The sequence below is a fragment of the Bombus huntii genome, chromosome 10 (genome assembly GCF_024542735.1).
Source record: "Bombus huntii isolate Logan2020A chromosome 10, iyBomHunt1.1, whole genome shotgun sequence".
In the NCBI taxonomy this organism is placed as follows: domain Eukaryota; kingdom Metazoa; phylum Arthropoda; class Insecta; order Hymenoptera; family Apidae; genus Bombus; species Bombus huntii.
The window spans coordinates 7,038,840-7,063,033 of NC_066247.1; the positions used below are offsets into that span (position 1 = coordinate 7,038,840).

A 24,194-nucleotide genomic window follows, 5' to 3' on the forward strand; every position below is an offset into this window, starting at 1 on the left:
TTTGTCTCCAAGTAATAATTTTCCAAACTAAAATAATTAGTTTCCTAAGCTCCGATATTAGCGTCTCATCCTTCTACAGTGATATAAATATGACAATAAAATGATTTCAACCTGAGATTTTTAACGATAACGCGAATAAGCTTTAACAACGAGTTATCGCTATCTTATTATTCTATGGCAATCTCTAAAAGAATCTTTATCATCGTATAAATCCTAGAATAAATATATTCGTCCCATTGACATCCTTTTTTCGTTAAAGCGCTACTTCAAAACTATATTCTGATTCTCATTAATAAAATAACGAACTTAACGTCAAAATAATTTGCTATTCAGCAGCTAAAGAATATTTGATATTCACAACTGGGAACTCGTACATCTGCAGAAAGGATTAATTACGTGCCGGTATTGTAACGAGGAAAATCTTATTTCAGACTATGTCTAGAACAGTGACAATGAGGTTCAAAGACAGACTAATCTTGCTACGTTCAACGTCGAGCTGAGCTATGTCTGCCTTCGATGCATAATTCCTGTTGATTATCGTTACCATTAATCATTCTTCACTAGTTTTAGAAATTATCGTTTGTTTCAAAATACTACACTGCTGCTGATGCCTGTCGCATCGAGTAAATCATTTGAATAACGCAATTATTGTATTTTAAGCTCTATAGTTTTCGATAGAGTGATTCGTACAGATCAATTAGAGCAGACAATGTAACGAAAGAATTATTATTTGTAGTTAAAACGAAGATATTTCACACGAACAAAATTTCGATTCTCCAAATGAATCGTCATCAGTTTCAACTAATAGCGAATGTGTCAAGTGGTTTCATAAATTGATTGAAAATCGATGTAATCTTAAGAGGCATTAAATTCCAGAAATTCTTCCATATTACGACATAAAATATTCAATCCCAATTTGAATCGGTGCTGAAATTCAAATGTAAATTTCATTACAGTTTGTGTTTCGTTTAAATCATAATACTGCCAATAATTCCAACATCAAAATTAATTCTGAATTAATTTAACGTTACAATCCAAGTCAATTAATCCAATCAGTAAATCCGTGTAAATAATATCTGTCACAGGTCTAAGAAAATAACACGAATCAATGGCGATATAATCTCTAACGCGACTGATAATCGGAAAAATTCGATTAATGCGTTGATCAAGCCTCTCTATTAACCGCCTGAATCATCGATGATCCTCGCGAACTAATAACCACTTAAGCCAATAATCATGGCCAACGAACGTTTCGATATTCGCCGATCAGAATTTCGAAAACCACCCAAGCTGAAACTCGATTGCATTCCCTCGTCGCAACTCAATAACCGAACTTGCAGCCAACTCGACATCGCTGTTCGCGCGAATAAAAGAATTCGTAGACGCACTTGACTTACCCCTTCGCAGTTTCAGGGTGACGGGATCCGACGAGAGCCGCAGACATTTCAGCACTGAAACAGAAAACGACGAAACACACCAGTCAGGAAAGACGTTGGCCAAAGAGTCGTAGGATGGGAAACGTAGAACAGAAGGAATACATTCGCGGACAGAAATAAATGGAAGAGACATAGTTAGTGGTAATAGGAATAAACACGAGATAGCGGAAATACGGCTTGTTTACATAAAGATGTAAATATTGAGTTCAATCATTTACGAAGTAATCTATGTACTACGAGGATACACAATAGACGAAATTGAAGTACGGTAGCGGGCAAAATTTGACAAACACAGATTGAACTTGAAAAGAGAAACAAATAAATATTATTTATACTGCATAATAGCTGACTGTTGTGCGATACGATGAAAAATATTTAATATAGAATTTACTGATATGTGTGTACACACGAGTGAATTGTTTGGCAAGCTTTGAATTTTCTATTATCCGCTAGTGGATATAACGGTAGCACCAGTTCGATTGACCACCTCGCATTAGAGTACGAAATATGTACATATCTTGCCAGACAGTGTTGTTGATGATTCATGACGCGCTTCGGCAGAGATATCTTGCAACGCAATGTCGTTCATGCGATGCAAGATAATGGAAAGACATACGAGATATCTCGTGCAACGATTCGCATAAAAATCAGTTCGTGAGACACTGCGTTTGTGAATGTGAAAGGGGTTAGGAATGTTGAATGAAGAAAATATCGCATGAAATAATTCAAAGCATGGTAAAAGGATATACACGAGACAACGACCGATGAGCGACTTCCAGTCGTAAACGTTGAAAGACGGAATCGCGCGATGTTTCCTTCGAAGCATCGCATGAACCACATTGCGTGGAAAGATATCTCGTCCAAAGCGTATCGTGAATCATGAATCACGAACAAAGGGGTTAATCGAACTAGTATTGTAGATACTAGTGTTATATTCAGTAGCGGACGGAAGAATGTACAATCCATTGCTCTTCTAAAATACAAACTGTTTTGTAAAATCTTGTCCGCTACTTCTACGTCCACTTTATTTATTATACATCCTTGCGGTACACGGATTATATATAGTAAATAATTATATTATTATAGTAAATAATATAGTGAATAATTGAAATCAACGGTTAAACTTGATTAGTATCTACGTCTACTTCCTGCCTACTTGTACTTGTCCCCTACAGTAAAAGAGAAAGAGAGATAAAAACTACGGTTAAACCGAGTTGTCACGTGTTTGCAAACGGAATTTACGGGAACGTTGTCCGTTACGCTGTTTTCGGAGAGGCTAGCCGCCTTCCTGCTTGAGATTAACGAGAGAAACGACCTTCTCCTGACGAAAAGGATGGCCCTGGGTCGCAATTTTGCACGATGGTTAAACCGTTCCGCGTGGAACTCGGTTTTAACGCCAGCAAAATGGAAACTTTAGCATGACGCGTTAACGGGATAGGACGAGGATGGGTTTAGACGAAAGAGATGACAAGAATATACGCTTCGGACGGACAAGACGGTATGCCCAGATAGGTCGGTTTAATTAAACCTCGAATTTGTGTAAAACCTCCACCTACCTGGAATATCCCGACTACTGGAGATTGCGGAAATGCTGGGAAACATCTGCTAAAAGAAATTCTGTAGCTTTGGCTCTTTCTTTTACCTTCAAACCGTCTATGGAAGTAGAAAACATTCTGTGCACCGTTGAGTGAAATGGTTTACAGTGACTCGTCAAAGTATTCGAATGCTTGCTACAGAATCTTTTTATGAACGTATTACGCGCATTGTAGCAAACTTTTTGAAATTCCATTGACGCTGCAACGAGACTGCAGCGATTGTAGTAGCAAAATTTGAAAGCATTCTAGAAATGTGTAGAGACTGGAAGTTACACGACATTGATAAAAATTAGTATACAGCTTGAACAGTTGTCTTAAACATACAATTAGTGATAGAGTGATCTCGCTACATATTGTGGTTTATTAGTATATGCATAATTATTATATTATTGTAATAATATACAACGTATGTATTAATTGTATTAAATGTACTAATTCAAATATTTTTCTGATCTTTGCCACGCAATCATGGTAACAATAAGTATTATGAAACTTCCATATACATTTTCACATCCGTTTCAAATTGCCCCGATATAATCACGATACTCCTATCTAATTGCTAACGAGATTTCAAAATGTTTCGTATAATATACACATAAACTGTGTGTCTCTCGCTACGACACAAATGCCATAGATCTATCGCTTATCTGTTTCTATGTTTCCGATCGTCCAAATGAATCAAAGTTTGGAAATATTTGTAGAACATCAAAGAAACAAAAAGGGGTAAGGATTTTAAAGAAAAAAAAAAAAGAAAGGAGTAAAATTAAGCTGGAAAGACGAGTGTTAAGAGGCTTTCGAACCTAAGAGGAAGAGAGGTCAGATCTTAATCTTCGGATGAAAAAACGTCTTCCACGAAAACTGCAATTTCTACGAACAGAAGGAAGACAATGGAGCAACAAAGAGCTTCAAAGACGTCTAAATCTTGTCGATACCTGAAAAGCGCTCGGAGAAAGGCCTCCGAAACCCTCGAAGAACAAATTTACCCGGTTGCAAAGGCTTTCGATAAACTTTCACCGTCCTTCAATCCCGTAAAGCGGACGCCCCGTAGGACGAGGCATCTCCAGCATCTTCCATTTCCGAACAGCAGCCCGGCCAAGTTTACCAATTATATCCGCGAAACGCAAACGCGCCGTGCCGAGTCGAACAAACGCGAGTTCACGGTTCACGGAACTGAAATATCGCTTCGTGTTTGTCTGCGATGTCAGCTTGTCAAATTAAACGGGGAACCAGAGGAAACACGAGGCTGGCCGATATTGCGATGCTTGGGCCGCTTTACGCTCGGTTACACGATATCGCTGTTGTTCCTTGTGCCAGCCTCCGCGAAACGGGGATTGCCGCTGGTTCGTGCCACTTCCGGAATTTTAATTTCCTCGCCGCTACGTTCGATTTATTCTTTCGCTTCCTTATTTTGTGGACTTTGCTCCGAGATTCTTTGTATTGCGAATTGTATTAATCTTTTCAGCCTCATAGGCGTCTTGTATTTTATAATTTAAATTATAAATAATATATATACATAAATATGACAATATACATTTTATAATACAAACAGACGCAAATAGTCAATCATTTATTTCAAGTATTTATTTCGGTGAAGGTGTCGAACGATTACCTCCTCACCGATTTCCATCCCCTTGAAATATCTTGTCGAGCTCTCCATTTCGAAAAAACTTCTTCCTATACGTATATAGGAAGTTTTAATTTTTCAATTATACGCAAAAGTGATGTACAAAAAAATTGTACATTAGGTGTAATATTTGTATATTATAATTATTGCTCGGATATTCACTTGTGCGCCCAAATTATAACCGCGTTGATTTAGTCGCACCATTATGATTATCGGTATTGGCCACGCCGGCTGACATCATTTAGATAGCTCAACCTCGCCAACTTTTTTCCACTTGGAATTCTGTGACTGGAATTATTTATTATTATTACGTCACTATGAAGATATTAAAAATATCCCGTTAGAATTCATAAGGACGTAACTCATCGACAGCTTCACGCGGAATACATACGTACATGGATATACGATACCAAACATACTTTTGCGTATGGCTCGTAAAAAACTAAAACCAACCACCCGTTACATGTATAGGAAAATGTTGCCCAGAATCTTCATCAGACGATCTTGACATCACATTTCAAGGCCATCGAAATCGGTCAGAGGGTGGTAACTATTCGTCAACTTGACCACTATTTCTATTCTAACAAAGAAGCTAGTATCTATTTTTATTCTAGTAAACAGCCCAATATTTCTATCTATTTGGTTTTAGTAACCAAATAGTATCTATTTTAATGTTCATTCATGATATTGGAGAAAGAATTGTTGAGTTTGCTTCAATTTTATATTCACGCCTTATTTGGAATATTATTTTATTAATATTAGAAACTTAAAGAAATCCTCTATAAGACTTTCTATTCGATGATTTATAAATAACTTCAGTTTAAAAGAAAAGATGTGTTTTTACGTTAATTTCAGACGTGTCTCTTAAGTTAAAAATATATTGTATTAATAGATTAATAGATGCAAAGCACAGAATCATTTCCTACATCCCTTGAACCGTCTCTTAACGAGAAACGTTTACGATTACGAGATTAGACAATGAATTATAAAATCCAATTTTATAGAACGAATAAGGCGATATGTAAAAGTATAGAAGACCTGTGAACGGAGAGATAATTATGACCCAGACACATGGGCGATCAGAACGACGAATTAATCGATCTCTTCCAATTAACAAGCTACAATTTTCGGATTAAAAAATCCACCAACTAGACTGACGTTATGTTCAATCATCAACGTTTAACAGAAAGAAAGAAAATTCTGACAGAATTGCAAAATGGATAGTAGACGGCCAAAAGGGTAACTGTATCGTCGATATAAAATTGAGCAAGGATCGTTTGGTTTGATGCAGCGGACAGCATTCGCGAGCAACCGGTAATACAGTCAATCAAGTGTCCCATTTCGCGTGCACGGCGCAAATTTAGCGCCGTGTCATCGTAAAATTCTCGCTAATGACCTGCATGGTCGACGTTTCACCCCCGTGCACGAAATTACCAACGCGATCCTAATAAGCGCAAGAAATTCGTCGAGAGATGGACGTCTGTAAAGAATAGAAACTTTGACAAACTTCGTTGCTTCTAAAGAAAACTTCCGCCTTCTTTCGTTCCTCTGGTCTAACGTAATCCAACGACCATCTTAACTCGATTTTTGCTTCGAATTACTTGTGAGTTCGAGTCCAGTTCGTTTGTAATTTCGTTTGACTGTTCGCCGTCTCATGGTGGAAAGGTCGCCTGAATGAAATTTCTTTCTCGAATCTCGTTTAACTTTGCTTTCTCCTCGTCATTGGACATCGCGAACCGATTGCTTCAACGTTTTGTTTTCTAGCTTTTTCCCGAGTTTTTTCTTCCTTCGTTTATTATTATTGTTATTATTTTTACGAATGAGCGATGATTTCGTTTCTAGAATTAGTGAATTGAAAACGATAGCGGTGTATATATAGCGGAGAATCTGAGAATTTATACTTAGTCACGTATTTCAACTTTTAAAGGTATCATCATCCAGGTATCATTTAGTTTCGTTCATTATGCATTTTCAGGAAATTGGAATTTGTAAAAAAAAAACAGCCAGGATATACGTAAGAAAATATACAAAATACTCGAAGTGAATACTCGTTATTAGAAGGTAAATGAAATATTTATCTAAGTCCTATCTTCTTGTTGTGGTCGGGAATTTGCATGAAAATTCGTAATCTAATAATATCTGTTGCGGCACGTCTTTATCAATTTTAAAAAAAGTAATGAATTTTGCATAATCGTAAACATAGAACGTTATTTTATAAAAGCGAGTAATAGACCGACTTAAATCACTATGGTTCTCGGTGCTCCAATTAGACACAAATTTTCGTCTAATGCTCGTAATATTTCTTTGAGAATCTTACAAATTTATAGTTTTCAAGATATTCCCCTCATGCATATGTATTATTCAATTAGAAATTTAAATTATGGGGAGCAAGCTAGAGCTGAGAATAAATGATGCGTCGAAAATGCATGAGATAGACTATGAAGAGATACGAATCATAAAATATACAACAGCGGTAAATCGCCAACAAAAATGTGCAACTTCTATACCATATTCTATTAACCATTTTTTAAAACAATGTTATAAATGTTGAACAAAATTAACCAAAACGTAATCCATACGATAACGAACCGTGTCTCAAGATCTATCGATAAAACTGCCAAGTATAAACGAATAAAATTTTATTTAATTCCGTTCCTTGTAACTTCTATCGCGTCTCGTCGACGCTTATTACTCGCATCTCGATTCTTTCTATGAATAAATAATTTTTGCGTGACGAATGGGACACTTGACAGATCGAAAGGTTAAACTAGGGTCAAGCAAAAACAGTGTCTCATTTATTTCTAATCTGAATGAGGTAAACTTACGTATACGATTCTCCTTCGTGTTATCCAGTTCTATTTCTATAGCCATCGCGTGTTAGACTTCTTATGAATTTTATTTGATACCGCGTAAATCGGACGAACAGATCGAAACCATACTGACGGGACAAAACGCAAACAGAACGAAACGAACATCGTGATATTTCATCGAATTCTTGAATATAATTTAAATATAGAATATCTCGCAGAGTCTTCTCGTTTAATCGTGATCTCCTTGCATGTGCCACTGATATTATTCTTGGAAGACGTTCAATATACATAAATGGTAAATATTCATAGAAAATGATGACTTCGATTCGATTTCTGCTGCAAGCTTTGCAAGCGCTCCTCCGAGATAGTATTTATATCTTGTATAGACTGGAAATATTCAACATATACGTATACATAGTGACATTTTACTGCATTTGGAAACCATTCATAATTATTATAGCTTCCGCGGTTCGCTTGAATATATGAATATAAGATTCTTCGTTGGAATAATAAACAACTGTATTGATTGTATTAATTGGTAAAGAATCGTACGTATCTCAAATAATATACTGTTGTATTTAGTTAAAACATCCCAACTGTAATTTTTCCTTTTTTCAAAATGCGTTGAAATATCCGAAGTTCCCTGTGTTTTTCACCTTTTAGATGAAGTTGTATTATATGGACTAAATGACAAAACTCTGGTTTGCTTTATTTTCCAAATAATACATTGTCAGATGTGATCATTTTAATTGCGTACAATGTATCACCGTCACAGTGCATCAGTGGTGCAACTGGAAAAAGGTGATTTCTCAGGAGATCAAGAAGATCAATTTCATTTAGCGACTAAACTTGTAATTAAATAGCGAAGAGAATGTTTTATAATGTTGGGATAAACAACACTGTTTGCATTCTCTACTTACTTTTAAGTATGTCTGCGACTAACTGCGACTAAAAACTAACTTCCTACGAAATGCGACTACCAACAACGAATATTTCAATAAACCGCCATTCAGTGGATATTTTAAAAATTATCTAACTTTATTTATCTAAAAAATTTATCTAAAAAATTTGCAAATATCTAGTTATATCTTTGTTGTATTGCAACGACGATATATAAGTATTATAGGAATTCTGTTCTAATCTTCGTAGAAGTATTCTCATTGTTTTCAGTAAACAAAGTAATTTAACAATTAAACGACTGTTCGTGCGAAATCGTCTGTTTGCTCTTGTTATCGCTGAACTTTCGATTTCTCTACACTCGAGCAGATACCGTGAAATCTTGCGTCAGACGGCTTCCGCCGGAAATCACGATATAAATTTCCCAGGCATTCTCAGGTGTTTTATGGAAAATCCAGCCAGTCGGTATATATTCCCAATAAATCCCGATAAAATGGTCGTCCCTCGAGAATTATTGCCATCTCCGCGTGAAACGCGCGGCGAAACGTCGAATCGTGAATCTTCAGGTCGGAACGGTTGCGTTTTCCTGTTGTTTTACGGTCGAAAAGCCAAACGTCCGCGATTTTTTCACGCCCGAGCGCGAGTTTCATTGACCTTCCGTGCAAGAACAATCGTGGGATAAAGCGCGAACCGACTTTCACTCGATCGATCTACGTTCTTTCTCGCTTTTTCCCCTTTTCTTTCTTATTTTCCATCTAACTCCCTGGACGTTCGAGAATTGTATCGCAATTACGAGAAAGTTGATCACGTCGATCTTCCAAGTTTTCGTTTTCTGCACCGGCAGATTTTATTTCGGCGAGAACTCGGGTAAATGATTGATTCAGTTTGAGCGAGTAATCGAGTTCCTCGCGAATTTATGGATGAGATTGATAAACTACTTACTAATTTCACCAAAGAATCATCACCGTGCAAATCAAGTTTCTCGATTTTTACCAACCAAACTACCAGAGCGATCAAAATCTTTCACATAAAAGTTTTACAAACTTATAGCGGTGCATATTCCAAGATCTCAATGATTTTTGGATAGTGTATGAACAAAAGATTCCTTCCTATCTTGCATTGCCTGCGATATTGTCTCCGGCATCGACTAAAATTTGGGATAGTTTCGATAAATGAAGTTCATGTACCAGTGACTCGCGTCGATATTCCAACACCACGGGCTGTACTTAGTACGATACATTTGCTTAAAATAAATGGCATTGCTTGACTTTTTAACATAATACGAATATCGTAGCTGATGAAACATATATCTCGCTTCAACTTGACTATCGATACGAGTCACTGAAAACGCAGTCCTGCTGCCCTTTATTCGACGATAGTTCCGATCGTTAAACGCAACATTAATCTTCGTCGATTGCCAAATCTCGATCACAGAACGTGAGAATACAAATCCTGCGACCATTCGATACGTTATATCGCGGACAAAAAGGTTGTACGTTTCAAACAGGGGCAAAAGAGGAGGAACCATGAAAGGGGGGAGGAAAGGGGAGAGAAGAGAGAACGAGTGCACTTGGGCGAATGTGCATTATATCGCGAGCGCGAGAGAAAGAGAGAGAGAGAGAGAAAGAGAGGGGCTAAAGCAGGTCGGTCTTCTTACCTTCTTTAGTACTGAATCGGTTGACATCGACTTCGTTCACCCTGAGTATGACGTCACCGGCCTCGACCTGCAAAAGCAACAGACACCGTTTCTATGAAAACGCATTCTGCAGAAGGATCAATTGGTCAGGTACGACGAATTGCCATGCACCGCTAGGAGGGCGTCTACTTGCTCCACCAGCTTTTGGCAATTCGACGACACAATTCGCCGCAGCTCCCTGGCCAACCGGCCAACGGGGCGAATAGCGAACCGCCATTATGCAAATGTGCCTCCCTATTATTACATATCTGTGTTACTCTATTCGTCCTCTCTTTACACATTCTGTGATGATACCATCTTACGTGCCTTTATCGTTTTTGAATTTTTGATAGTAACAGGGGTGAATTTGGTACACGTTGATAATTAAGATAAAACGATTAAAGTAAAGCGTTGTTTCTTTGGTGTACATGTTACTCGAATTATTTCCATCTTAATTGCAACGATCGTTAGATTATTTTTAGTGTAATAAGATTGTGCGAAGATCACAGAAGACTGACGCGCAGCAAGTCACATTTTTCATGCTTTATAGAGGAAGAGTTTAAAAATGTAATACGTTCTTCGTTAGTTTTATGTTACCAAAGTTTCTTCTCTTACGTGATTTTAGTATTAAATATACGCAATAAAAATAGTAAATAGAAGACACGTAAAAGTGGTTTGATGGGAGGAATTCTTTAAAAAATAACACAGCATCGTACGGTCCAAACAATCGCTACAAACGTCAGCCCACTATAATATTGATATACCGTTGATAATAAACACAATAGGGTTTTAGTTGCTCGCTATCGATATTAGAATTTATAATGACTTATCATTGATCGAGAAAGTATGGGAATAGAGGTCAATGTGATTAACTTGGTAACGAAATAAAGCTTCCTACGATATTTCGCTGGTTATACAACAATCGTGGCAATCCGGCGGAACAAGTAAATCAAAGAGCCGTAGTATTCCCATCGCTGCTAAAATCCATCTCGCTATACTATTCCCACGCTTACGTAACCCTATGCAATTTTCACATCATCGGTTGAATGGAACGACCGAGGAAACGAACGTGTTTTACATAACTTACGCTGGTAACTGGCAATATCTGTCCGACGAATCCGGCAAATATTGTTTCCTAACTTACTTCGTGCAAAATTATGCAAAACGTATTGATACGGACGATGAATCAACCAACAAATCTTGAAATATTTAAAGTACAAACAGCGGTCGAAGATAAAGGTAGGTTCAGACACGGCCGGTAGTTTGGTCGTGCAGCGAGTAAAGCCGCATTTCCATTGTTTTGCCGTGCACGTTTCACCGCGAAAAACGTCCTTTTAAGCACCAGTGATCCTCCAACGTGAACAATGTAAATTCGGCTAAATATTCAAAGATACAAAGAACACCGTTTGATACTTGTTCGCAATTATTGCTTTTCTCCATAGTTCAGTAGAATATGGACAAATTGGTTGGTATTTGTTCGGCAAATTGGAACTCGATGGAAACGACATCCCGTACGCTCAAACGTAATAAGTCATTTTGCAAGTTATTGAATAGAAAGAGGGAGTGGGAGGTACAAGGAAAGCGAAGGAACGTATTTCAACCCTCGAACGTCTGTATATACGACTTGCCGTATAGTTTCACGGTGTTACTTCGCGGCTCTGAACTTCTCTGAAAAATTGTCCCCTATTTCTTCCGTCGCTGTCTCTTCGATTTCCTGCAGCTTGCCTCCGGGGAAATAGCGTTCCGCGGTGCACGAGGAACAGGAAACGAAATTGTTTACAAGAAGCTAGCCGTCATGAGCGGGAAGACGGATAAGACGCTACCAGGTAGAAGCTCTGTTAACACGGGCAAATCCTTCTTCTTGGACAAATAAAGGAGCAGCTGACGCGTACAAAGAGATCCAAGTTGCCACGCCACGCTTTACTGACTTCATTGTAACACATCGTGGATTAACATCATAATCCATACATTTTTCTTCGATTTATCGGCAAAATATGATTAAATTTTTTTTAACCGAATAAAATGTATTTATATTAGGATGAGATTTTTTACAACGAAAATGGGGATGATATGTTTTACAAAACAGACGAAGGAAAAATTGTTTGCGAGATCTATTAACTAGATAAAATTGATCGCTTCTAGCAAACAAACGTCTCGATATTAATCCGCTTTAATGTCCAATAATTCAAAATACTGGAAAACTATAAAATCCATACAAGCTTTCCATTCGATAAAATCCCTCTTCCCTCTTACAAATTTCACGATATCCAATCGACTCTAAATAGAGACTGTGAAGCTAAATTGCCAGTAATAATTCTTCACCGCTTCTTACAACCTCTTAGATAAGTCCTATGAAGCCAAACAAAAGCAAATTACGTAACTCTAAATGTGCAGATAACTGGTCATTTTATCAGCAAAACTTACCCAATCCCTCACAAATCTTCGTCAAGCCACACATTAAATTATTCGTCGAAGTGAAATTATTCTCGAAATATTTTTACTTCCTTTAAATCTCTCAACCCTGGCATACAATTAGTTACGGAAAACCTCCTCAACCGCGTGCAACCCTCCGTCAAGCGATACATTAAATCGTTCGTCAAAAACAAATTCGTTCGTTACGACGATACTAAAAAATTCCGCCATTGCCTTTCAATTCCTTTAAATCCGCCAACTGTAACTTTCCATTAGTCAACCAAAAACCTCGCTAACCCGTCGCGAATGGCCGTAACAATCAATAACGGATTCAATTATTCGACAAAGTCTCTCGAGTCAGTCATCATCGCGACGGTACAAAAATCCAGCGAGTTTTAATTTCGTCGAATTTCGTGCATCGCCGCTGCAGCAACTTCCACTTAACGAACAAGTAGATTAACCTAGAAGGAGAAACGATCGAAAGAAGAAATTACAAGGTGTGGTGGTAAATGACTGGCGTTTAACAGGCGAACCGCGTCGATCACAGGCAAGAAAGACAACGAAACATGCAATCTCGTGGCTGTATCGCGGAAGGTGCACCGTCTGACTGGAAACACGAGGCCAGACAGAGCTTTCGCGTAACTTGAACGTCGCATGCACTTATGTATCGTGCCTTGCGCTAACAATAACGAGAAACTGCAGCAGCGATACGTGTGCATCCCGCGCAAATGCGACCGTCTCGCGCTATTGTTTCGATGCACGGCCGCTTAGCCCCATCATACCTCCCCCCGTGAAACATTGTCCGCCGCTGGACGGAAAATGTAAATCTTTCGAATATACCGTGTGTTCAGCGCGGACCACGTCGTTCCGCTTTATTGCTGTTCGGCCGCGTGAAAAATTTCCGCGCAGCCAGGAAACTCGGGAATATTTCTTCCTCTACGTGGCGATTCTTCTTGCAAAGTGGGAAATTGTAATTTCCATTTAAACGAGAATTTTTTTCTCTTTTTTTTTTTAAATAGTAAGTGAGGCTGAAAATAGAGCTGTTAAGTTTTAATTAAACGTTGGGATCTTTATTTCGAAAGTGAAAATTAAATTAAATGTACAAATTGGAAGTGAAAATTGAACTTAACAGGTGTAAAATTATGTACGGAAATTGTTTGATGAGAAGATAGATTGCAAATGGACTTTTTATATTTTACGCGTGATAATTTGTCTTCCGAAGAACACTGCAATTTAGACTTGAATCTGATGAATTTGTTTTTTTTTTTTTTTTTTTTTATAATAGAACGAACCGAAAGTCTGCGTATAAAACGAAATGGATATTATATTCGAATTGATATTATTAAAATATGCATAGTTTGAAATATCTCGTTTTAGTATCCGATATATTTTTACTACCTTTCCGATATTCCACGCTTTTTACGAGTAAAGCGTTCGAAAAATGAAGATATCGAGAGAGATGCAAACATGCGAGGAAGAAACGAGGAGAACAGGATCGTCAAAAATATTCCTTTTCTTTCCATCGAGCAAAAATATTTAACAAACATTTGCTACATATACTTGAACGGAGAAACAAGTTGCAAGAAGCAAATATCAAAGTTTATGCAAAATGCCTGAAACCTAATCTAATGGCCAAGTATAAAGAGAATTAATCTAGTTACGAAAGTCTAACTAATTCCTAATTCGATATTTAACGCAGGAACACCCTGTATACGCGGAGAGTGGGTCAGTTTGTCCGTGCAACGCGACTCTCTATGTTCACGAATGCATTATCCACAGTGCAGGCTAATTTCCTTGGTAATTTAATTGCAATTGCCCAGTGACGTTCATCGTATTTCAACGTTCACAGTATATTTACCGCTTACAACGAACGAACGGGTTACGTGTGTCCTAATCACGGATTATTATCATGCGTATGGATACTGATATTACTATTTCAAAGGTGTCATAACTATCGGCGATGAATAAACGTATCGGATCGGGCTACAATTTGAAACTCTATCGTAATAAACTATACGGTAAATTTCATCAAGAGATTGCGCAATTCTTAATTTAACGCTCGTTTAGTTTAGCACTGGCGTTGTTGGACTTGGGTTAAGCAATTCGAAGCTTAGGTAAAATTATTTAATTCCAGAAAGATACTTTGTACGTAGCGATAGTTCTGTACGAGATATTTCTACTGAAAATGCAGGAATAATAGAAATAATTTTATACAAAATATTTTTGAAGAGAAATATAAAATAATTTTATTCTGTAATTTTAGTGAAAAATGAAAGTAAAATTTGAAAAATATCGATATCTAAAAACTTTCCGCACAGCCTTAACAGAGCTTCTTTATTTTAAGTCAAACTATGATTTTAAATTCATGTAATTTTATTTACATATGCTTTGCGATACGCGAACGAATTTTAAAATTTCTAATTGTTATATATGCGATTAACATAAATCGTTATCGTGTGGACAAAGACAAACGTTACTCGTTTGTTTTTCATAACAAATGAAAAACTGCATTATGTAGAACGAACAGTGAATAATAAGTAATGAAAGAATAAAGAGTAAGCTGATCTGCCTGAATAATAGCGAGGAATGGACTGACTATGGTGCATATAGGATGGAAGATTATATATTCAACATCCGTAATGAGAAAAGTCTTGGCTGGAACGATGCTGCCTTCTCCATTTTCGATGTGCGCCAGAGGTTTCACTCGAATCTTTTTCATACGTGTTGCACAGACTGATGCATAGCAAATGCTATACGATCGAAAAGAAAGCAATCTCATACATATCGTGCATAGAAGGAAAAATATCATTTCCTTTTATCGAGTATTAAAGAATAAAATAAATAAATATAACAAGATCTTTTTAACACCGATAAATACAAATATAAGAGAAACTTACGTTTATTAAAAAATTATATAGCAATTTGACTAATACGCTAAACTTCACAAATTCTAATGTCCCATATCCACCACAATTTACTGTCCATTACTGTTGTTAAAAACATTAACGAGATCAATGTGGATCTGAATTACCATCTGTACGATCAAATAATTTTCTTACGATTCTATATTGAAGATTAAAATTTCACGACGCGATTATTTCGATCCAAAAGTTAGTATTAAACATTCACAATACAACGAAGCGAGATATAAAATTTAAAAGAAGCAGGAATCGATAGGTAAAGGGTAAAAAACGAGGAACGATCGTTTTTCGTGATTTCCCGTCTCAAAACACATTTTATTTCCGAGTACTGGAATTGCACAATTATCGCGAATAAATAATTATAATACGAAAAATATCTTGTTCAAAAATTTAGTGTAATGGTTCGAAACAGGGAATGTCCAGCCAGTACAGGAACAAGACACAGATAAAAATAATTAATACTTTATTAATCGTTTTTTTCTTTCTCTTCAACAACTTCGTTTTATAAACCATAAAACAGTTAAATACGTCGAATATTGTTCCTCCTCTAATGGACCAACATATTGAAACTGAACTTTCTCAACGAGGCTGTCTACTTTGCGACATTCCTTCACTTTTTCCCCCTTACTCTCTTCCATTATGCATTCTGTACACGATTTGAGAAGCTGGTTTACTAAATGAACTCTTGCGTTCGGTGGATGACAGTCGCTTTGAACAGCAAGATCGACAACCCCCAACCTCTTCGTGGAGGAGCATCGTCCAATTACTAGGTCCGCATTCATAAATGGATGTTGCATCTTCCTGAGACGCTTTGTGCGCCGCGAACGGGACAGGCATGTTTACACCGAAATTTCAGGACAGCCGGATCTCTCTGACCTGTTTAGTCGAAATCTATTACGGAATGCATCGACGCGCACACGAGTGCACCCTCGAAATTGATTTACGAGCGAAGGCTTGTCGGCCGGCTCGACCTTCGTGTCCTGACGCCACTGATCGATGTGCGAAATCGCGTTGTAACAGCGTCAGAAGGAATATATATACATATGCTCTATTATACACACGTCTTCCACCACGTGTAGTTTTACCCCTCTCGTGACATTTAGTGACTTTCCTACAATTTCTATTATTACTTGGCTGCGGAGCTTTATGCAAATTCGTACGTTTGGCAATAAACGCAATAAAAGAAACTGAGGTTCATACGAAGATTCTGTTGATTTTTCTTAAATGCCAGCCGAGTACTGTACTTGAGTAATTCGATAATAGATTTTTGTACGTTACGTTGCGTATAAACGCATAAATATCCGCAGTAATTCTTTACAATTCTTGTTAGTAGCTTTTTTCGTACTTTAAACGCACCTGTAACTTTCCATCCATATTTCGTATTTGCGTGCACTGTTTGCCTTGTCGATAATTCGTGTCAATAATTTATTCCTTGTTTCATACCGTATATAGCGTATTTATATTTTATAGACATACCTATATTCTACCGCGTTCTAAATTACAGTACAGCCTTGATCGATTACCTGCGATTACAAAATCCATACAAATTACAACTCGAATCTAGAAGTTGCGAGATTGCTTTTTCATTTCGGGATATCGATGCGTGAACTTTGTAGATATTCACAAGTTTCGTGTCAGCTGTTATACATATAATTCATTTACCAAAACTTTCGACAGCTAACGAAGTAGCTAAAAAAACGTAATCGAACAGGGCCCTCCGGCAATACAATGCTAGGTTCGCATCTTCGGACTTTCTCCAACCCTAACAGAGAGGCTTATTACCTAAAGTACTCGCGTTACCGCTCCATTGTTTCCGAAAAAGCCCGCATCATCAGCTTAATTCATCTCGACCTCATTAAGTGACGCTCGAGCGGCCGTTCGTTCTGATAAATCTTCAGATCCGATAACATCGTCGGCAGAAGGCGTAGAAAGTTCAGCCACGTCCCGTGAAAGTTCTCAAGTCGAGCGAACCGCCAGTGTTGCGAAACAATTTCGTGGGAGAAGTTCGCCCTCGACCGACCGGCTCGATCCCAGTTTGATGCCCCGATTTCTGCGTGGGCAGCTGTGCGATTACACGCAGGCCCTGTAATTCTGCGCTTCACCGGATTTACGATTTCGCATGGAACTCGTCTCTTCCGAAAGCTCGCAACGGAGAGGTTTCGTAACACGTAGAGTGCGGATGGGCTCGGTTTAATAGTCGATACTGATATTCGTAGTATGAAATGTTTACGTTCATCGATGTAGAGTCTCTTTCGATAAATACGTTTTAAATATCGCAGCTGCTTCTTTATGCAAATTCAAGTTTTTTCGAACGTGATTAAAGAGACAGAGTTTAAGCAACGATTCGTTTCATTCGCTAAATATTATAATCAGACAGTATTCAGACAATATTTATGCGAATTTTTGTGGTTATAACCGAAAATGATGAAACCTAAACGGAATTTTGTTTTTCCTATCAATTATCATAACGAGCGCTGTACTTTGGATATTTTGTTTATTTTTGCATATTACGCGTATCTTTCCTACCACTTTTGGTATTTTATAAATTTTCCATATAAAATTCCAGATAAAATTTTGTTTGGTATTGATCGTGCGATCTGTTTTCTTTCTTTTTCTTTTTTTTTTTTTTGGTGGGGGAGTTGTTATGGATAATAATAAAAAGTTATATCTGGGTCGTCTTGTACATTTCAACTAACATTATCAGTGATAATTTTGTCACAGGTCTTGAGTAATCGATATTGGGTTGAGTGATAAGTTCGTTTGTCTTCCATTAATGTAAGCATTTCAGAAACTATAAAAATTATTGAAAAACTGTGAAGATACATGAAGTTTTTGATGAACGATACGTAGTGCATAAACATGTTGTCAGCACGTAAGTACATTAAAGTCCAATATTCTTACGCGCGTTTAACTAATTGGACAGCGGCCAGATGAAAGTCAGACACGCTCGTAATGGCCCAGCTTTTGCTCCTAAAAAGTTCATTGGTTATAACAATTTCCCATTCTACGCGAATAAGTTAAACATTCCACAAAATAATACTCGATCAAACTGCACACAACAATTGTAAATTCATCGCCACGCCTTTTCAAGCTATTAAAACCAAACGAGACAATGCACAATGAAGGCGAATCATGCTGACAATTACAAGGAGGAACAAAGGTATCCAATCCCCTCGTCGACTTCGTGGTACGTGCTTACTCTTCCAAACAAGCGTAAAGTAAAAGAAAATTAACCCTTTGAGTATTAAATACCATGGACATCGACGTTCCTTAAAAAAAAAAAAAAAAAATGTAAAGAAACAAAAAGAAGTGTATTTATTGTGGCTACTATAATATTCTGCATGACGTACAGGATAATTCTGACCCATTAAAGATCACCACGATATCTACCTGTGTGGAATATTATATAAAAGTTACATAAACGCAACATTATCAACAAACTCGTATATATCGTCTTGTCATGGTACGATTGTAGAATGATACAGACACTTTACAGAACTACGTATATTAGAAATAAAAAGAATATTTTCCACGGTCTAAAGAAAGAATAGTTCATCTCACGATGCTACACGATATCCCAATTTTTGTCAAACTTCGACAAACCGTGGAATCGTCTCTGGAAGAAGAAATACGTATTCTCTTTCATAAGCAGAATATTAAGGGAAAAATGCTAAGGAAACTCGTTTGTCCACACATTTATCGACTCTTTTCGTGCCACTTTCGCACCAAGAATATACACGATATATATGCATTCGTAACTTATAACAACACTGGCTAAAAGCGCTCAGAGTACTCAAAAGATTAAACGAGATATCTAAAGGGGGTCGAGAAAAAGAACGATAAAAGAAAATCGTCCGACTGGTGACTGGCTAATTACCGACGTTTATCACACGACAGATGCCACTCGACAAAGCGTGTTCACCTGATACAGAGGTATATACTCGACGTAATCGAACCTGTCCCCACGCCTCGACAAGTATCGATCTAGGGGACGGCAGCAACACCACAGGCAGTACGTAAAACAGGGCATTTGGCGGAAGGCACGTCCCTCGCTATGCGACGCACCCGAGGCAGGAACAACAATAACAACAACACCACAACTACGTGGCTCCGCGAAACGCCGACTGATCGAGAATCTCGGTCACGGATCAGAATTCAAACGGCGCGGCGTCAGCCGATGCCAGCCGAACAGTATTTTTGTCTGCCGTGACATTGACTTTCCTCGGGACAGCGTCCAACTAGCCACAAAATAACGCACCACGATGCTAAAGAACTGCGTACGACGATGATCGACCAACAATGTGAACCAATGCCGATACGACACCCTCAGGTTGCGACATTTGGGTGAAATGACATTTCAAGCGACCGTTGGATAGTTCCCAAAGAATTGAAGTTGATTTAGCAATGGTAAAGGTACGACGAAGAATTAGTGGGAATTTAATTGTAGAGAGAATAGGTCTAGTAGAGAGATAGAGAAAAAGAGAGAGAGAAAGGGTACTCGCTGCATGTGTTTGACGAAGTAGCGTGAGGAGTTTGAGGAATCGAGGCTTAGCGCCATCAGAATTCCTGAAATAGTAAATCTCAGATTTTTGGTTTTGTGGCAAAATATAAAGAAAAAACAGATGCTTTTGACGAAATTTAATGTTGGCTCTTATTAACCTTGCTACGATTCTCGAATTTTATATATTTCAATCTTGTCATTGTAGCAAACAAAAGGAATTTGTGATATGTTTCAAGAAAGTCTCAGAAGAACGTAACGAGTCGAGACTTTATCGTATTTTGTCAGAACAGTGTAGTCGAGCTGTTAGGTTTCTTTGGTCGAGTCCTACATCACAGGATAACTACTCATTTGCGTGTCTTATTTAAGTAAAACATCGATACCTCGTCTCGCTCTATTTTCCCCTAAAAGAACCTTCGTTCTTACCTCTTACTCGAACATTCTCCAATATCTTCTCTGGAGAAACCATATCGTCGATCGATTACAATCCCATTTATAAATCAAGCTTTTGGTCATATTCGTATCATATTTGTTCGTACTCATACACCGAGTACAATTCAAGTTTTGACCTAAATCTTTAAAATGACTAAATTGCTCCAACCAATTCTTCAATCGCAAAGAAAATAAGCCCAATTAATAATTCTAAAGCCAAACCCAGCAGCGCTACTTAAGAACACCATTAATCATCTAATATTCTACCACAGAGCTTCAGTATTCTCTACCCCACGACCCTATATACCATCGATTTCCGTATTTCGAATCCCTGGAAACTGGAGAACCGAAGCTAGAGCCAATCGGATCGACGAGTCTTCTCTACTTCCGTTAACGAGAAGCTTTCACGCATTCGATCGTGCCACCGTACACCGTGTACCGACATTTTTTCAGCAGTTTCTCTTCCTCCTTTTCCCTTTTTTCATTCTTTTGCCCGTCCGATAAAACGCCGCAGAGAAATTTGGCGCGGCGCGTATCGATGTCCAATCGCTCGATGAAAACCGGATTTTCCAACGACCAGCGTGGAAAAGTGATATGTACAGGACATTAGTGTCTTTGAGCGAGGGGGTGCAATAGCGGCGTTAATTGGCGCCTGGCAATCAGCTTTAATTAAAATCGCTTTTTGCCATCGTCTCGAGCAAAAACGAATCGACGTCCCTATGGCGCGTTATTGAAGAGATTCGACTCGATGGCAAAATATTCCGCGTCGATCGGGAACAAAAATCAATTGCTTCGACATATCGATATTAGATGGTGTTCAATATGTTTGCTGATTACAGCACGTTGTAAATGCTGACCTTTTTTTGTCATCTGTTGTTTATAATTTACATGCGATGTATACGTATATGGTATTGGATGAATGATGGCAACTTGTGTACAGCCAAAATCAGAATTTAAATTGCATGATTACTAGCTATCGTAAAGATTTCGACAAAATATTAGTAATTTATTGTTTGTGCGATGAAATTTTCTCTCGTCTGTAACAACATTTCTGTAGAATAGCGCCCATAAGTTACTGTTCTTTCGTATATCGATAAACAAATATGACGTTTCATTTAAATAAAGATAGTCCTCTTACAGAGTGTACAATCATTTTTCTGAATTGTTGAATATAGTTGTTACGTTATGTACTAGCTGCATATGTTTCGCGAAAGTATATAAACAATCGGTTATCCTTTATATTAATAAACCTCGATATTCAGCGATACCACATTGAACGCTTATTGTATGCTTAAGATACTAGCTTTATTCATAGCACAGCATACCAATTTCTTTTATCAAATACATATATGTTTGCAATAAAAGTATCTCGTGCACTGCTACATACATTCTCAGAGTGGTTTCAAATTTGGCCAAAATAATCATGACTCATTGCGTTTAAATAAAGATAATCGTCTTATAGAGTGTACGAACATTTTTCTGAATTATTGCATATAGTTATCACATTACGTACTGGCTACGCATGTTTCATAGAAATATATAAACGATCAATTATCCTTTATATTAACAAACCATATCTACACATACTAGTTTTATTCATAGCATAGCGTACTAATCTTCTTTATCAAATACGTATACGTTCGCGATAAAAATACCCTGTAACTTCTACGTGCTTCTTTCCAGTGCAGTTTCAAATTCGACCAATGCGATCGTGTTTCATTGCGGGAAACCTCAAAATCTTTCGTAAAAACTCATACGACATATACGTAAAAGTTCGCCTAACTATGGTAAGCGTTTGAATGCATTCGTGAGCCAGCGTATACGCGATTCGAATACTGTACGTGGCGTTGAAAAACGAATGAACCGAGAGCCATCGCCATCGCCATCGAGAAAATACAATGGACCCGTTGAAATTTCATTAGGCGCGCAAACGTATCTATAATGTCGTTACAATGAAACGTAATTGACTGTCGTAACGCTGTTCACATAAGCGTGCACATATATACGCGATGTCGGTCGCCGGTATATAAATAGTTGCTGAAAGGAGCAGCACATTTTCGTGCGTAACACAGTAACCGTAAACGTCGACTGTTTTGCGTAATAAGAGCCGTTAGGTTAACCGCCATTGACGAACCATTTCCGACTATTGAATAATCGTACCACGATCTCCCACTGGTTGTTCAAGGTCATCCATCATCCTCTCCCGGGAGTAGGCCCCGGGAATGCTTCGGCTACGACGCACTGAATTTAAATGACGATCTCGATTCTGACCGCGAGGATCCAATGGAATGGTAACATTGAGCTACTTTGCGTACCTCGCATACTTCCGATCCTGCTAGCGAATAAATTTCTCAAAATTTGATTGTATCGATCGAAATGAATCGAGACACAGTAATAAATGTTTGGAAGATTCGCGTTTCCTCTGAAATCATTAGGTTTTCTACTTTCCCTTCTTATCGGTTAATGTCGTTTAAGAAATGAGAAATTCTTTCTCTTCCGTTTTATTTCGCCTTCGAGAGAGAAGAAAAATCGAGGTCGAGTACGAGCGGAACACTGCAGCGCAACAATGCGTTATATAATAATAATTTTTCCCTCGTTTCTTAGGAATAAAATGCACGCTATTTCCTTTCTCAGAAGCAGAAGTGAGATATGTAGTTGAAGAAAGGAGAAAAAACACGCGATCGAGGACTACCTTGAAATTACGAATCTTTTTATACCGATAAACGTGAGAAACTCAAGATCCCAAAGCGTAATTGGGATTGCTGGGAAAAAATTCCTAAACAGACTGCACGATATCTAAAGTTACAGATCTGGACGATCGTTTCGAGTTCTAATTATTTCATAATACTGTAACAAATACGAAACGCGCAACTGTTATTAGTTAGACGTGAGAAACAACCAGGCACCAGTTATTCCTCGAATACGAAATCCGATGTCATTCACATCTTTAAATTCTGGACACGACTGCATTTACATACATATATTACACGCACCAATAGATGTTCGAAATTTTGCCAACGAATTAGCCTGCGAAAATATCAACGACGAGTTCGTTCTAAACTCATATTCGTTTCGTTTTGCATACAGATTCTTGCGTCTGAAAAATATATTACTCGTAAAAACAACAAAAAAAAAAAAAAAGAAAAAAGGAAGAAATACGATCTAGGAAATAAATCTGAGTTTCGACAGGTTTTTGAAACGCGTTTATGGCCGTAGAGCGACCGATCGAAACCGAAATAAAACGTGACGCAATAAAACGTCGCGGGTACGCTCCCAAGGCTTCGTACAGATGTTCACTTTCATTTTCGCCGAGGACCCTGAAATTTCAATCCAAATAGTACGTCCTAAATCTTGGCCCGATCTTGGCATCAACAAACGACATATACGCGCAAGGTGTCCGATTCCGATGTAAAAATAGACTAATCCCAGGATTTATATCGAAAACAATAAAAAGGGATTTAAATGTCACCGAGAAGGCGTTAGCAAAGACAAATCAAGATTATCAAGGTTATATTTATACGTAACCTTAACCTATTAACCCTTTCGATAAATCAATAACCGGTGTGCCAAAACAAACGTAATATCGTTATACAAATTCTTCGATTTATCGTTAATGGAAAAGAATTTGCAACTTCTGAGGAATGCGTGAAAGTACGTTCGTGTTCACGTGTCTTGTCGAGATTAAAGATGTGTCTAACGGGTTAAAAATAATAATAATAATAGAAAAAAAATGGATAAAAGAATGGACCAAAAAATTACAAGCGACCCGGCACAAATATCGGCAACTCCGTCAGTAGATTTCTTTCGCGAAATTCTAACGAGCCCCTCGTACCACTTGGCGCGTTCGATTTTGTGCGATTGACGCAGCTTCCGATCGTAAAATCCATTTATAGC

The 24,194-nt window shown here is 37.9% G+C and overlaps 1 protein-coding gene across 15 annotated transcripts in view; it reads right to left on the bottom strand.

The window, feature by feature from the left end:
* LOC126869905 (PH and SEC7 domain-containing protein) overlaps positions 1–24,194 on the bottom strand; it is an 81,444-nt gene that overhangs the window by 20,296 nt on the left and 36,954 nt on the right. For 4 of the 15 annotated variants that reach the window (XM_050627064.1, XM_050627063.1, XM_050627071.1 and 1 more), the window contains 2 exons: positions 10,020–10,086; positions 1,398–1,451 (listed from right to left, as the gene is read on the bottom strand). In XM_050627064.1, the coding sequence (XP_050483021.1) occupies positions 1,398–1,451; positions 10,020–10,086 (121 nt within the window). Of the gene's footprint in view, positions 1–1,397; positions 1,452–10,019; positions 10,087–12,461; positions 12,916–12,943; positions 14,456–19,292; positions 19,604–24,194 lie in introns of those variants that run through there. The other 11 variants (XM_050627060.1, XM_050627062.1, XM_050627065.1 and 8 more) reach the window with 10 other exon arrangements.